This window comes from Lithobates pipiens, unplaced genomic scaffold, assembly GCF_037356315.1.
Source record: "Lithobates pipiens isolate NorthernLeopardFrog02 unplaced genomic scaffold, aLitPip1_a1.2 Scaffold_19, whole genome shotgun sequence".
NCBI lineage: Eukaryota > Metazoa > Chordata > Amphibia > Anura > Ranidae > Lithobates > Lithobates pipiens.
The window spans coordinates 597,197,214-597,213,065 of NW_027507764.1; the positions used below are offsets into that span (position 1 = coordinate 597,197,214).

The 15,852-nt window shown below is 48.5% G+C and overlaps 1 protein-coding gene across 1 annotated transcript in view; it reads right to left on the reverse strand.

Annotated features, from left to right (window-relative positions):
- Positions 1-15,852, reverse strand: part of AGAP3 (ArfGAP with GTPase domain, ankyrin repeat and PH domain 3) — a 140,839-nt gene that overhangs the window by 4,895 nt on the left and 120,092 nt on the right. Inside the window, 5 exon segments of the mRNA XM_077493681.1 lie at positions 2,934-3,156; positions 3,391-3,481; positions 3,597-3,751; positions 5,836-5,997; positions 6,104-6,253. Of these exon segments, the coding sequence (XP_077349807.1) occupies positions 2,934-3,156; positions 3,391-3,481; positions 3,597-3,751; positions 5,836-5,997; positions 6,104-6,253 (781 nt within the window).

Below are 15,852 nucleotides of genomic sequence, written 5' to 3' on the forward strand. Positions count from 1 at the left end.
TTTGCTTCGAATCATTACTCTGCTGGAGGGTCAGCCTGGCCTTGTGCTTCGGGTCATTGTCCTGCTGGAGAGTCAGCTTGGCCTTGTGCTTCGGGACATTGTTCTGCTGGAGGGTCAGCTTGGCCTTTTGCTTCGAGTCATTACTCTGCTGGAGGGTCAGCCTGGCCTTGTGCTTCGGGTCATTGTCCTGCTGGAGAGTCAGCTTGGCCTTGTGCTTCGGGACATTGTTCTGCTGGAGGGTCAGCTTGGCCTTTTGCTTCGAATCATTACTCTGCTGGAGGGTCAGCCTGGCCTTGTGCTTCGGGTCATTGTCCTGCTGGAGAGTCAGCTTGGCCTTGTGCTTCGGGACATTGTTCTGCTGGAGGGTCAGCTTGGCCTTTTGCTTCGAATCATTACTCTATTGGAGGGTCAGCTTGGTCTTGTGCTTCGGGTCATTGTCCTGCTGGAGGGTCAGCCTGGCCTTGTGCTTCGGGTCATTGTCCTGCTGGAGAGTCAGCTTGGCCTTGTGCTTCGGGACATTGTTCTGCTGGAGGTTCAGCTCAGCTTTGTGCTTCGAGCCATTATCCTGCTGGAGGGTCAGCTTGGCCTTGTGCTTCATGTAATTGTCCTGCTGGAGAGTCAGCTTGGCCATGTGTTTCGGGTCATTGTCCTGCTGGAGGGTCAGCTTGGTCTTGTGCTTCAGGTCATTATCCTGCTGGAGGCTCAGCTTGGTCTTGTGCTTCGGGTCATTGTCCTGCTGGAGGGTCAGCTTGGTCTTGTGCTTCAGGTCATTGTCCTGCTGGAGAGTCAGCTTGGCCTTTTGCTTCGAGCCATTACCCTGCTGGAGAGTCAGCTTGGCCTTGTGCTTCATGTAATTGTCCTGCTGGAGAGTCAGCTTGGCCATGTGTTTCGGGTCATTGTCCTGCTGGAGGGTCAGCTTGGTCTTGTGCTTCGGGACATTGTCCTGCTGGAGAGTCAGCTTGGTCTTGTGCTTCAGGTCATTGTCCTGCTGGAGAATCAGCTTGGCCTTGTGCTTTGGGTCATTGTCCTGCTGGAGGGTCAGCCTGGCCTTGTGCTTCAGGTCATTGTCATGCTGGAGGGTCAGCTTGGCCTTGTGCTTTGGGTTACTGTCCTGCTGGAAAGTCCAAGAGCATCCCATGTGCAAATATCCTGAAGAAGAATGCAAATTGTCTGCCAGTATTTTCTGATACCATGCTGCATTCATCTTCCATCAATGTCCACAAGACCCCCCCCCCCCCCACCCCAGGCTTTACAGCTCCCCCGCCTCAAAAATCATCAATCACGCTTCACAGTGGGGATAGGATTCTTCCTCTCCAAACATAGCGCTTATGGTAGTGACTATAAAGTTCTGTTTTGGTCTTGTCACTTCAGATTACAGAGTGCCAGAAGCTGGGAGGTGTGTCAAGGTGTTATCGGCCATATTGTAACCGGGATTTTTTGTGGCATTGGCCCAGTAAAGGCTTCTTTCTGGTAACTCCACCAGGCAGCTCACTTTTGGTCAAGTATTGTCAGATTGGTCGCCTTGAAACAATCACACTGTCTTTTTGTAGCGCAGCCTGTATTTCTCCTGAGGTAACCTGTGTTCTTCTTTGCATCCCGAATGATTCTTCTGGCAGTTGTGGCGGCAATCCTCCTTGGTCTACCTGACTTTGTCTTGGCATCAAGAGATCCATGAATTTTTCACTTAAGTGACTGATCAGTACTGACTGGTAAATTCAAGGCTTTGGGTATCTTTTTATATTGTTTTCCATCTTTATATAGTTCCGTTACCTTGCTACACGGGTCTTTTGACAGTTATTTTTTGCTCCCCATGGCTCAGTGTCTAGCCTGCTCAGTGCATCCATATGAGAGATAATAAACACATTGACTATTTATAGTTAGACTATTTAGACACCATAGATGTAGGAAATGACCCTCCTGTGTGTTTGTGTGTGTGTGTATCACCTTGTGTGTCTGTACCAAAGCCAAACATTCCGGGGGATGGAAAGTCTTCATCAGGGACATTTGAGGGATTTCTGGCATCATTAGGATTTAAAAAGGAGCCAAACATCTCTGACAATAAATGCTTTCACCATAGATGTAGGAAATGACCCTCCTGTGTGTGTGTGTGTATCACCTTGTGTGTCTGTACCAAAGCCAAACATTTCAGGGGGGTGGAAAGTCTTCATCAGGGACATTTGTGGGATTTCTGGCACCATAAGGATTTAAAAAGGAGCCAAACATCTCTGACAATAAATGCTTTCACCATAGATGTAGGAAATGACCCTCCTGTGTGTGTGTGTATCACCTTGTGTGTCTGTACCAAAGCCAAACATTCCGGGGGGGTGGAAAGTCTTCATCAGGGACATTTGTGGGATTTCTGGCACCATAAGGATTTAAAAAGGAGCCAAACATCTCTGACAATAAATGCTTTCACCATAGATGTAGGAAATGACCCTCCTGTGTGTGTGTGTATCACCTTGTGTGTCTGTACCAAAGCCAAACATTCCGGGGGGTGGAAAGTCTTCATCAGGGACATTTGAGGGATTTCTGGCATCATTAGGATTTAAAAAGGAGCCAAACATCTCTGACAATAAATGCTTTCATATCATCACCAAAAATAAGAGTTTTTTTGGCATGATCAGTCAGATTTTCAATATCAATGCCAAAATGTCACCATTTATGCTGGGGGAGGCAAACTTTTCAGCAAAACTGTTACATCACGGGGGAGTGGGATGAAGGGGTCAATATAACCCATCAGATGGACAGACCTCTGAAGAGTGCAGGAACTTCTGGCCACTTTCTAGTGTTGGATGGATTGTGACTACTACAAATGACTACTACTAGACACATTCTTATCACAAAGTGGTGGGAATCTCAGCTAGAGAGAGCAGAGAGAGCGAGACTGAGTGCAGGAATTTGCAGGGACGAGGGTTCCATCTCTCAGAACTCACCTGGAGCTCTCCGGGGTGGGCTTGCTGTACCCCTCTGTACAGTGCTCCCACACAGCATTGGCCAGACTATTCCCAATGGCCATCATGACCATAGTAAGTTCAACCGGCCAGTCATCCAAATCGAGAGAGCGCACGCGAGAGAGATGTGTCCCGAGGTTGCGATGAATTCCCGAGCACTCTATACACATCAAAGCTCCAAGGTTTAGGCTGGCCCAGTCCGGATCTGAAAAATGAAAAAAAAACACGATAGGAAGTAAATCAATAAAATGAACAATTGGGCAAACTCTGGTCCCATAACTGGTCATTGGCGTCCTTCTCTTATCAGGATGGACAGTGAAGTTTGGCAGGCCAGTCTCTGGTGTCTACACAACATAATCAGGGAGGAGTGAGGATGGACATCACCAAGGAAATACATTGGAAAAGGTGTGATGGACGGAGTGGACAGGCGGGTACTCACTGGGAGTGTCACAATCTACACACAAGCTGTTCCCCCTCACACTCCGGATAGACTGAATGGCGAGAGCGTCGCTCTGACTGCCGAGCCGTGTCTGTAATGAGAGCAGAGGGATTGATGGTGGGTAGGGTGAGGGCCAGGAGAAGTGAAGGTCAGTGAGCATTCCACATTGACAGGACATGACTGGATAAAGAACACGGTTACCACACCTTATTCTTGGTGCTCTCACAGCTCTGCAGACTGGCCAGGATTTGGCTTTCGATGGCCTGAACCCAAAGTTCCCGATCTTCATACACCGAAGCTTCGAAGTGCCAACTCTGACCGGTTAAAGACACGATCACAAAGCCGTACGATTCTTCTGGTTCTGAAGCAGAGAGAGAGAGACAGATTACAGCTGAGAACATCGGGGGGAATAATGCTATCCCACTTCCTCACCCCTGTGTATGTCTGTCACTTCGGTGAGGTGATATCCCCCAACCCCATGAATGATGGTTCCTGCACTCTCACATTCTGTAACAAAGATGGAACTGGACCATGGACCCATCACCAACAAAAAGATGATCTTTAGTGTGGACAGCTCATCACAAGACACCAAAATTACTACAGACTTCATACAGCCCTGTCTAGTAACCCCATGGTAATACCCCTCTATCCCCTTCCCAACATTCACACCCCCATGGCAGGTATGTACTGGCCATTGGGACAACCGGGAGTTTCCCGGTGGGCCGAAGGCTCAGTGGGCCACTCTGATGAAAGGGGGCTGCTGATGGGACTCTGTAATGTAAGGGGGCTGCTGATGGGACTCTGTAATGTAAGGGGGCTGCTGATGGGACTCTGTAATGTAAGGGGGCTGCTGATGGGACACTCTGATGTAAGGGGGTGCTGATGGGACACTCTGATGTAAGGGGGTGCTGATGGGACACTCTGATGTAAGGGGGTGCTGATGGGACACTCTGATGTAAGGGGGTGCTGATGGGACACTCTGATGTAAGGGGGTGCTGATGGGACACTCTGATGTAAGGGGGTGCTGATGGGACTCTCTGATGTAAAGGGGCTGCTGATGGGACTCTCTGATGTAAGGGGGCTGCTGATGGGACACTCTGATGTAAGGGGGTGCTGATGGGACACTCTGATGTAAGGGGGTGCTGATGGGACACTCTGATGTAAGGGGGTGCTGATGGGACACTCTGATGTAAGGGGGTGCTGATGGGACACTCTGATGTAAAGGGGCTGCTGATGGGACTCTCTGATGTAAGGGGGCTGCTGATGGGACACTCTGATGTAAGGGGGCTGCTGATGGGACACTCTGATGTAAGGGGGCTGCTGATGGGACACTCTGATGTAAGGGGGCTGCTGATGGGACACTCTGATGTAAGGGGGCTGCTGATGGGACACTCTGATGTAAGGGGGCTGCTGATGGGACACTCTGATGTAAGGGGGCTGCTGATGGGACACTCTGATGTAAGGGGGCTGCTGATGGGACACTCTGATGTAAGGGGGCTGCTGATGGGACACTCTGATGTAAGGGGGCTGCTGATGGGACACTCTGATGTAAGGGGGCTGCTGATGGGACACTCTGATGTAAGGGGGCTGCTGATGGGACACTCTGATGTAAGGGGGCTGCTGATGGGACTCTGTGATGTAAGGGGGCTGCTGATGGGACTCTCTGATGTAAGGGGGCTGCTGATGGGACTCTCTGATGTAAGGGGGCTGCTGATGGGACTCTCTGATGTAAGGGGGCTGCTGATGGGACACTCTGATGTAAAGGGGCTGCTGATGGGACACTCTGATGTAAAGGGGCTGCTGATGGGACACTCTGATGTAAAGGGGCTGCTGATGGGACACTCTGATGTAAAGGGGCTGCTGATGGGACACTCTGATGTAAAGGGGCTGCTGATGGGACACTCTGATGTAAAGGGGCTGCTGATGGGACTCTCTGATGTAAGGGGGGTGCTGATGGGACACTCTGATGTAAGGGGGCTGCTGATGGGACACTCTGATGTAAAGGGGTTGCTGATGGGACACTCTGATGTAAAGGGGCTGCTGATGGGACACTCTGATGTAAAGGGGCTGCTGATGGGACACTCTGATGTAAGGGGGCTGCTGATGGGACACTCTGATGTAAGGGAGTGCTAATGGGACACTCAAAATGTAAGTGGGCCGGTCTGGATGAAGTCCAGGGCCAAATTTCTGTCCCAGTCCAGCCCTGCTCCATGGTATTGCCCTACTACCCCCGTCCCAGCAGTCACACCTCCCATGGTAATGCCCCTCTACCCCCGTCCCAGCAGTCACACCTCCCATGGTAATGCCCCTCTACTCCCGTCCCAGCAGTCACCTCGATGCCGGTGTAACCCTTCCCTTCTTCCTACTTTGTCAACACAAACTAAGCTCCAATGATGCGGAAACCCTCACCCCAGAGACCCCCATCCTCGGCATTCAGCATATTACCCTCTCCCGTAGTGGGGGCCCCCTCAGGACGCTGTGGGCCACTGCTCTTTTTCCTGCGGTGCTTCTTGCGGTTGGCATGAGGAGAAGGTGGAGGATCTAGTTTAGGACTTGCTGTGCCCCCCAAATTTGGAGCTGGACTGAGAGAATCACTTGGAGAGACACCTACAAATCCACGACCCAGTGAGAACAGACAATCAATTCATATGTAAAAAGGTACAGGTATCAGCGAGGAGGGTGGAGCTCCATTCTCCAAATCCCAACATCTCACCTGTTGCTGTGTCACCCCACTGCTCCCCGCTACAGACGGAATAAGACCTCTGGGTCAGACTGACCCCATCACTCTTCCCACTGAACGTCGATAGACTGAGACCACTGACAGAGCGCTCCGAGGACAAAGAGTTGGTGGAAAGTGTGCCCCCTACAGGACAATATCAGACAACGTATTCAGGCTGAGCAGCGGACCAGTGTCTCCTCCGCCCCAAAATAAATGAAAAATTAGGTCCAAAGCATCCCCAGAGTGCACAGCATGCAGAATACAAAAGATCCCTCCTTCATAATCACGCAATCGATGAAAAATGGAGCAGAAGATCCATCTCGATCAGACCATTGCCAAAGTATAAAACTAGAGCTGAAATCTATGCTGAAGGGATAAAAAATGTGCCAATTCTGGAACTCATCCGGAATCCCATTCTACCAATGAGAGTCAAACATTCCACAACTCTGCGTTCATCTGCTGGTTCCACACTCCAACCATGTATGGCCTCAAATGGAGCCTCCCAGATGCTCTTCAAGCACCATAACTGATGTCTTCAGGTAGAGCATCTCACATTCCGAGCTGACCCACTCCCACAGGATGACCTCATATGGAGCCTCCCAGATGCTGTGCTGACCCACTCCCACATGATGACCTCATATGGAGCCTCCCAAATGCTGTGCTGACCCACTCCCACATTATGACTTCATATGGAGCCTCCCAAATGCTGTGCTGACCCACTTCCACATGATGACCTCATATGGAGCCTCCCAAATGCTGTGCTGACCCACTCCCACATGATGACCTCATATGGAACCTCCCAAATGCTGTGCTGACCCACTCCCACATGACGACCTCATATGGAACCTCCCACACGTTGTGCTGATCCACCCCTGCATTATGGCCCCCATACAGAGCCTTTTACATGCTATTCAATCACCACAACTGATGTCTTCAGGTGGAGCCTCTCACATTGTGAGCTGACCCACCCCCACGACCACCTCATATGAAGCCTCCTACATGCTGTGCTGACCCAATCACGCATGATGACCTCATATGAAGCCTTCCATATGCCTTGATTAAACCCCCACCAGGAGGACATCTTACAGAGCCTTCAACAATCTGGGCCTCCCACCTGATATTCTAATACCACCTCTCTGCCTGATGACATCATACGTCTCGCACAGGCCATGCTGACCCACCCCACTAGGATGACCTCAAAGAACAGAATGTGGGAGGCTTCATATGAGGTCAGCATGGCACACGTGAGGCTCTGTAAGCTGTCAGGCAGAGAGGTGGTGTTGGCACAGCAGTTGGGTGGTCATTATGGGGGTAGGTTTCAGAACAGGATATTGGAGGCTCTGTATGAGACAAAGGGTGGTTGGGTCAGCATGGCATCTGAGAGGCTCCATATGAGGTCATCAGTTAGGGTGTTAAAACGGAACGTGGGAGGCTTCATAACGCCCCAACTGATGACCTTATACGGAGCCTCTCAGGTGCCATCCTGACCTAACCACCCATCACCTCATACAGAGCCAACAATATCTTGTTCTGAACCCTACCCCCATGATGACCACCCAAATGCTGGGCCAACACCACCTCCCTGCCTGACATCATACAGAGTGTTACACATGCTGATCTCATATGAAGCCTCCCACATTCTGTTTTAATATCACAACTGATGACATGATGTGGCAAATCCATTCTCCAATGAAGACCTCATATAGAGCCTTCCCCATGATGTGCCAAACCCATTCTTCAATGGTGACCTCATATAGAGCCTTCCACACGATGTGCCAAACCCATTCTCCAATGATGACCTCATATATAGCCTGCCAAATGATGTGCCAAACCCATTCTCCAATGATGACCTCATATAGAGCCTTCCCCATGATGTGCCAAACCCATTCTTCAATGGTGACCTCATATAGAGCCTTCCACACGATGTGCCAAACCCATTCTCCAATGATGACCTCATATATAGCCTGCCAAATGATGTGCCAAACCCATTCTCCAATGATGACCTCATATAGAGCCTTCCCCATGATGTGCCAAACCCATTCTTCAATGGTGACCTCATATAGAGCCTTCCACACGATGTGCCAAACCCATTCTCCAATGATGACCTCATATAGAGCCTTCCCCATGATGTGCCAAACCCATTCTTCAATGGTGACCTCATATAGAGCCTTCCACACGATGTGCCAAACCCATTCTCCAATGATGACCTCATATATAGCCTGCCAAATGATGTGCCAAACCCATTCTCCAATGATGACCTCATATAGAGCCTTCCCCATGATGTGCCAAACCCATTCTTCAATGGTGACCTCATATAGAGCCTGCCAAATGATGTGCCAAACCCATTCTCCAATGATGACCTCATATATAGCCTGCCACATGATGTGCCAAACCCATTCTCCAATGATGACCTCATATATAGCCTTCCACACGATGTGCCAAACCCATTCTCCAATGATGACCTCATATATAGCCTGCCAAATGATGTGCCAAACCCATTCTCCAATGATGGCCTCATATATAGCCTGCCACATGATGTGCCAAACCCATTCTTCAATGATGACCTCATATAGAGTGCCTTGAAAAACGTATTCATATTCCTTGACATTCTCCACATTTTGTTCCAACATGTTACAACCAAAAACATAAATGTATTTTATTGGGGTTTTATGTGATAGACCAACACAAAGTGTCACATAATTGGGAAGTGGAAGGAAAATGATACAAATATTTAAAAAGTGTGGGGAAGGGGCATTTGTATTCAGCCCCCCCTTTACTCTGATACCCCTAACTAAAATCCAGAGGAACCAATTGCCTTCAGAAGTCACCTAATTAGTAGAGTCCACCTGTCTGTCATATAATCTCAGTATAAATACAGCTGTTTTGTGAAGCCCTCAGAGGTTTGTTAGAGAACCTTAGTGAACAAACAGCATCATGAAGGCCAAGGAACACACCAGACAGGTCAGGGATGAAGTTGTGGAGAAGTATAAAGCAGGGTTTGGTTATAATAAAATCTCCCAAGCTTTGACCATCTCACGGAACTCTGTTCAATCCATCATCAGAAAATGGAAAGAGTATGGGCACAACCGCAAACCTACCGAGACATGGCCGTCCACCTAAACTGACCGGGCCGGGCAAGGAGAGCATTCATCAGAGAAGAGCCAAGAGGTCCATGGTAACTCTGGAGGAGCTGCAGAGATCCACAGCTCAGGGGGGAGAATCTGTCCACAGGATAACTATTAGTCGTCTCTCCACAAATCTGCCCTTTATGGAAGAGTGACAAGAAGAAAGACATTGGAGAAAGAAAGTCATAAGAAGTCCTGTTTGTAGTTTGTGAGAAGCCATGTGGGGGAGGGGGCAGCAAACATGTGGAAGAAGGTGATCTGCTCAGAGGAGACCAAAATTCTACTTTATGGCATAAAAGCAAAACGCTATGTGTGGGGGAAACTAACACCGCCCATCCCCCGAACACACCATCCCCACCGTGAGACATGGTGGTGGCAGCATCATGTGGTGGGGATGGTTTTCTTCAGCAGGGACAGGGAAGCTGGTCAGAGTTGATGGGAAGATGGATGGAGACAAATACAGGACAATCTTAGAAGAAAACCTGTTAGAGTCGGCAGAAGACTTGAGACCGGGGTGGAGGTTCCCCTTCCAGCAGGACAACGACCCGAAACATCCAGCCAGAGCTACAATGGAATGGTTTACATCAAAGCATATTCATGTGTTAGAATGGCCCAGTCACAGTCCAGACCTAAATCCCATTGAGAATCTGTGGCCAGACTTGAAAATTGCTGATCACAGACGCTCTCCATCCAATCTGACAGAGCTTGAGATATTTTACAAAGAAGAAGAATGGGCAGAAATGTCCTCTCTAGATGGGCAAAGCTGGTAGAGACACCCCCAAAAAGACTTGTAGAGAAAGGGGGTTCTACAAAGTATTGACTCCGGGGGGCGCCATACAAATGCCCCTCCCCCACACTTTTCACATATTTATTTGTATCATTTATCATTTTCCTTCCACTTCACAATTATGTGACACTTTGTGTTGGTCCATCACATAAAATCCCAATAAAATACATTTATGGTTTTGTTTGTAACATGACAACAATTTCAAGGGGTATGAATACTTTTTCAATGCACTGTAGAGACTCCTACATGATGTGCCAAACCCGTTCTCCAATGATGACCTCATATAGAGCCTTCCACATGATATGCAAACTCCTACGCCAATGATGACCTCATAAATGTCTTCCCCATGATATACAAACCCATTCTCCAATGATGACCTCACATGGAGCCTTCCACATGAAATGCCAAACCCGTTCTCCAATGATGGTCTCATATACAGTCTTCCACATGATGTGCCAAACCCATTCTCCAATGATGACCTCATGATGACCTCATACAGAGCCTTCCACATGATGTGCCAAACCCGTTCTCCAATGATGACCTCATATAGAGCCTTCCACATGAAATGCCAAACCCACTTTCCAATGGTGACCTGATAGCCTCCCACGCGATATGTTAAACCCATTCTCCAATGATGGTCTCATATACAGTCTTCCACATGATGTGCCAAACCCATTCTCCAGATCAACCCTATGGAGTTGCCCGTATTCCTTTTGTTTGGTGAGCTCAAAAAGAGTCTCCAATTTGCTGTGACAATTGGTCCAACTCATGACTTCATATACTGTACTGAGCCGCCAAACATGATGTCTTTCCTCTCTCACATGCAGTACCAACACCAGACCTCCACCTAATGACACGTTTTAACGCCACCCCTCTACCCGATGACCTCATAATGAGCTTATCACATGATGTTCTAACCCCAACCCCTACTCCTGACAACTTAATACAGAGCTTCCCTTCACATGCAATGCCAACCTCAGCAGTCCACCTATTGACATTAGTTGTGTAGAAAGAGCCTTCAAATGTTTATATTTACACATTAACTCCACCCTTCCTCTTGATGACCTCATAATGAGCCCTGAAAATGGTGTACCCAAATCTAAACACTTCTGGGACCCCTAATATCTCTGCCACACCTCTGCTTGTGCCGACTCATAAACATCCAATAGGTAGATCAGCCTTCCATGGAACAGTAAGCTGGCATTAGCTGTCTGACCTTGTCACTATGGAGTCCCGTTTTCATTTCCTACCAGGGACACTATATGAGGTGCAGGATGGGCTTCTTCTACAAATTTGGCGACAGATTATTCAATTTCCACCAGTGTGGTGCAGGACAGAGATATCAGAGTGTAGGATCTCCATGAATGGACAGCCATGGTCACATGACTAGGATGGGGATATCAGAGTGTAGGATCTCCATGAATGGACAGCCATGGTCACATGACTAGGGTGGGGATATCAGAGTGTAGGATCCTCAGGGATAGACAGTCATGGTCACATGACTAGGATGGGGATATCAGAGTGTAGGATCCTCAGGGATAGACAGTCATGGTCACATGACTAGGATGGGGATATCAGAGTGTAGGATCCTCAGGGATGGACAGTCATGGTCACATGACTAGAATGAGGAGATCAGAGTGTAGGATCCTCGGGGATAGACAGTCATGGTCTTATGACTAGGATGAGGATATCAGAGTGTAGGATCCTCAGGGATAGACAGTTATGGTCTTATGACTAGGACGGGGAGATCAGAGTGTAGGATCCTCAGGGATAGACAGTTATGGTCTTAGGACTAGGATGGGGAGATCAGAGTGTAGGATCCTCAGGGATAGACAGTCATGGTCTTATGACTAGGATGGGGATATCAGAGTACAGGATCTCCGTGAATGGACAGCCATGGTCACATGACTAGGATGCGGAGATCAGAGTGTAGGATCTCTGTGAATGGACAGTCATGGTCTTAGGACTAGGATGGGGATATCAGAGTGCAGGATCCTCGGGGATAGACAGCCATGGTCTTAGGACTAGGATGGGGATATCAGAGTGTAGGATCCTCAGGGATAGACAGTCATGGTCTGACGACTAGGATGGGGAGATCAGAAATCAGAGTGTAGGATCCTCAGGGATAGACAGTCATGGTCTTAGGACTAGGATGAGGATATCAGAGTGTAGGATCCTCAGGGATAGACAGTCATGGTCTTAGGGCTAGGATGAGGATATCAGAGTGTAGGATCCTCAGGGATAGACAGTCATGGTCTGACGACTAGGATGAGGATATCAGAGTGTAGGATCCTGAGGGATAGACAGTCATGGTCTTAGGACTAGGATGGGGATATCAGAGTGTAGGATCCTCAGGGATAGACAGTCATGGTCTGACGACTAGGATGGGGATATCAGAGTGTAGGATCCTCAGGGATAGACAGTCATGGTCTTATGACTAGGATGGGGATATCAGAGTGTAGGATCCTCGGGGACAGACAGTCATGGTCTTATGACTAGGATGAGGATATCAGAGTGTAGGATCCTCAGGGATAGACAGTCATGGTCTTACGACTAGGATGGGGATATCAGAGTGTAGGATCCTGAGGGATAGACAGTCATGGTCTTAGGACTAGGATGGGGATATCAGAGTGTAGGATCCTCAGGGATAGACAGTCATGGTCTGACGACTAGGATGGGGATATCAGAGTGTAGGATCCTCAGGGATAGACAGTCATGGTCTTATGACTAGGATGGGGATATCAGAGTGTAGGATCCTCGGGGACAGACAGTCATGGTCTTATGACTAGGATGAGGATATCAGAGTGTAGGATCCTCAGGGATAGACAGTCATGGTCTTACGACTAGGATGGGGATATCAGAGTGTAGGATCCTCGGGGATAGACAGTCATGGTCTGACGACTAGGATGGGGAGATCAGAAATCAGAGTGTAGGATCCTCGGGGATAGACAGTCATGGTCTTAGGACTAGGATGAGGATATCAGAGTGTAGGATCCTCAGGGATAGACAGTCATGGTCTTAGGGCTAGGATGAGGATATCAGAGTGTAGGATCCTGAGGGATAGACAGTCATGGTCTTAGGACTAGGATGGGGATATCAGAGTGTAGGATCCTCAGGGATAGACAGTCATGGTCTGACGACTAGGATGGGGATATCAGAGTGTAGGATCCTCGGGGACAGACAGTCATGGTCTTATGACTAGGATGAGGATATCAGAGTGTAGGATCCTCAGGGATAGACAGTCATGGTCTTACGACTAGGATGGGGATATCAGAGTGTAGGATCCTCAGGGATAGACAGTCATGGTCTTATGACTAGGATGGGGATATCAGAGTGTAGGATCCTCAGGGATAGACAGTCATGGTCTTACGACTAGGATGGGGATATCAGAGTGTAGGATCCTCAGGGATAGACAGTCATGGTCTGACGACTAGGATGGGGAGATCAGAAATCAGAGTGTAGGATCCTCAGGGATAGACAGTCATGGTCTTAGGGCTAGGATGAGGATATCAGAGAGTAGGATCCTGAGGGATAGACAGTCATGGTCACATGACTAGGATGGGGAGATCAGAGTGCAGGATCCTCAGGGATAGACAGTCATGGTCTGACGACTAGGATGAGGATATCAGAGTGTAGGATCCTCAGGGATGGACAGTCATGGTCTTAGGGCTAGGATGAGGATATCAGAGTGTAGGATCCTCAGGGATAGACAGTCATGGTCTTACGACTAGGATGGGGATATCAGAGTGTAGGATCCTCAGGGATAGACAGTCATGGTCACATGACTAGGATGAGGATATCAGAGTGTAGGATCCTCAGGGATAGACAGTCATGGTCTTAGGACTAGGATGGGGATATCAGAGTGTAGGATCCTCAGGGATAGACAGTCATGGTCTTAGGACTAGGATGAGGATATCAGAGTGTAGGATCCTGAGGGATAGACAGTCATGGTCACATGACTAGGATGGGGAGATCAGAGTGCAGGATCCTCAGGGATAGACAGTCATGGTCTGACGACTAGGATGAGGATATCAGAGTGTAGGATCCTCAGGGATAGACAGTCATGGTCTTAGGACTAGGATGAGGATGAGGATATCAGAGTGTAGGATCCTCAGGGATAGACAGTCATGGTCTTATGACTAGGATGGGGATATCAGAGTGTAGGATCCTCAGGGATAGACAGTCATGGTCTTAGGACTAGGATGAGGATGAGGATATCAGAGTGTAGGATCCTCAGGGATAGACAGTCATGGTCTTAGGACTAGGATGAGGATGAGGATATCAGAGTGTAGGATCCTCAGGGATAGACAGTCATGGTCTTATGACTAGGATGGGGATATCAGAGTGTAGGATCCTCAGGGATAGACAGTCATGGTCTTATGACTAGGATGGGGATATCAGAGTGTAGGATCCTGAGGGACAGACAGTCATGGTCTTAGGACTAGGATGGGGATATCAGAGTGTAGGATCCTCAGGGACAGACAGTCATGGTCTTAGGACTAGGATGAGGATATCAGAGTGTAGGATCCTCAGGATAGACAGTTATGGTCTTAGGACTAGGATGAGGATATCAGAGTGTAGGATCCTCAGGGATAGACAGTCATGGTCTTAGGACTAGGATGAGGATATCAGAGTGTAGGATCCTCAGGCAGAGACAGTCATGGTCTTATGACTAGGATGGGATATCAGAGTGTAGGATCCTGAGGGACAGACAGTAATGGTCTTAGGACTAGGATGAGGATATCAGAGTGTAGGATCCTCAGGGATAGACAGTCATGGTCTGATGACTAGGATGAGGATATCAGAGTGTAGGATCCTCAGGGATAGACAGTCATGGTCTTATGACTAGGATGGGGATATCAGAGTGTAGGATCCTCAGGGATAGACAGTCATGGTCTTATGACTAGGATGGGGATATCAGAGTGTAGGATCCTCAGGGATAGACAGTCATGGTCTTATGACTAGGATGAGGATATCAGAGTGTAGGATCCTCAGGGATAGACAGTCATGGTCTTAGGACTAGGATGGGGATATCAGAGTGTAGGATCCTCAGGGACAGACAGTCATGGTCTTATGACTAGGATGGGGATATCAGAGTGTAGGATCCTCAGGGAGAGACAGTCATGGTCTTATGACTAGGATGGGGATATCAGAGTGTAGGATCCTGAGGGACAGACAGTAATGGTCTTAGGACTAGGATGAGGATATCAGAGTGTAGGATCCTCAGGGAGAGACAGTCATGGTCTTATGACTAGGATGAGGATATCAGAGTGTAGGATCCTCAGGGATAGACAGTTATGGTCTGATGACTAGGATGAGGATATCAGAGTGTAGGATCCTCAGGGATAGACAGTCATGGTCTTAGGACTAGGATGAGGATATCAGAGTGTAGGATCCTCAGGGAGAGACAGTCATGGTCTTATGACTAGGATGGGGATATCAGAGTGTAGGATCCTCAGGGATAGACAGTCATGGTCTTATGACTAGGATGGGGATATCAAGAGTGTAGGATCCTCAGGGATAGACAGTCATGGTCTTATGACTAGGATGAGGATATCAGAGTGTAGGATCCTCAGGGATAGACAGTCATGGTCTTAGACTAGGATGGGGATATCAGAGTGTAGGATCCTCAGGGACAGACAGTCATGGTCTTATGACTAGGATGGGGATATCAGAGTGTAGGATCCTCAGGAGAGACAGTCATGGTCTTATGACTAGGATGGGGATATCAGAGTGTAGGATCCTGAGGGACAGACAGTAATGGTCTTAGGACTAGGATGAGGATATCAGAGTGTAGGATCCTCAGGATAGACAGTCATGGTCTTATGACT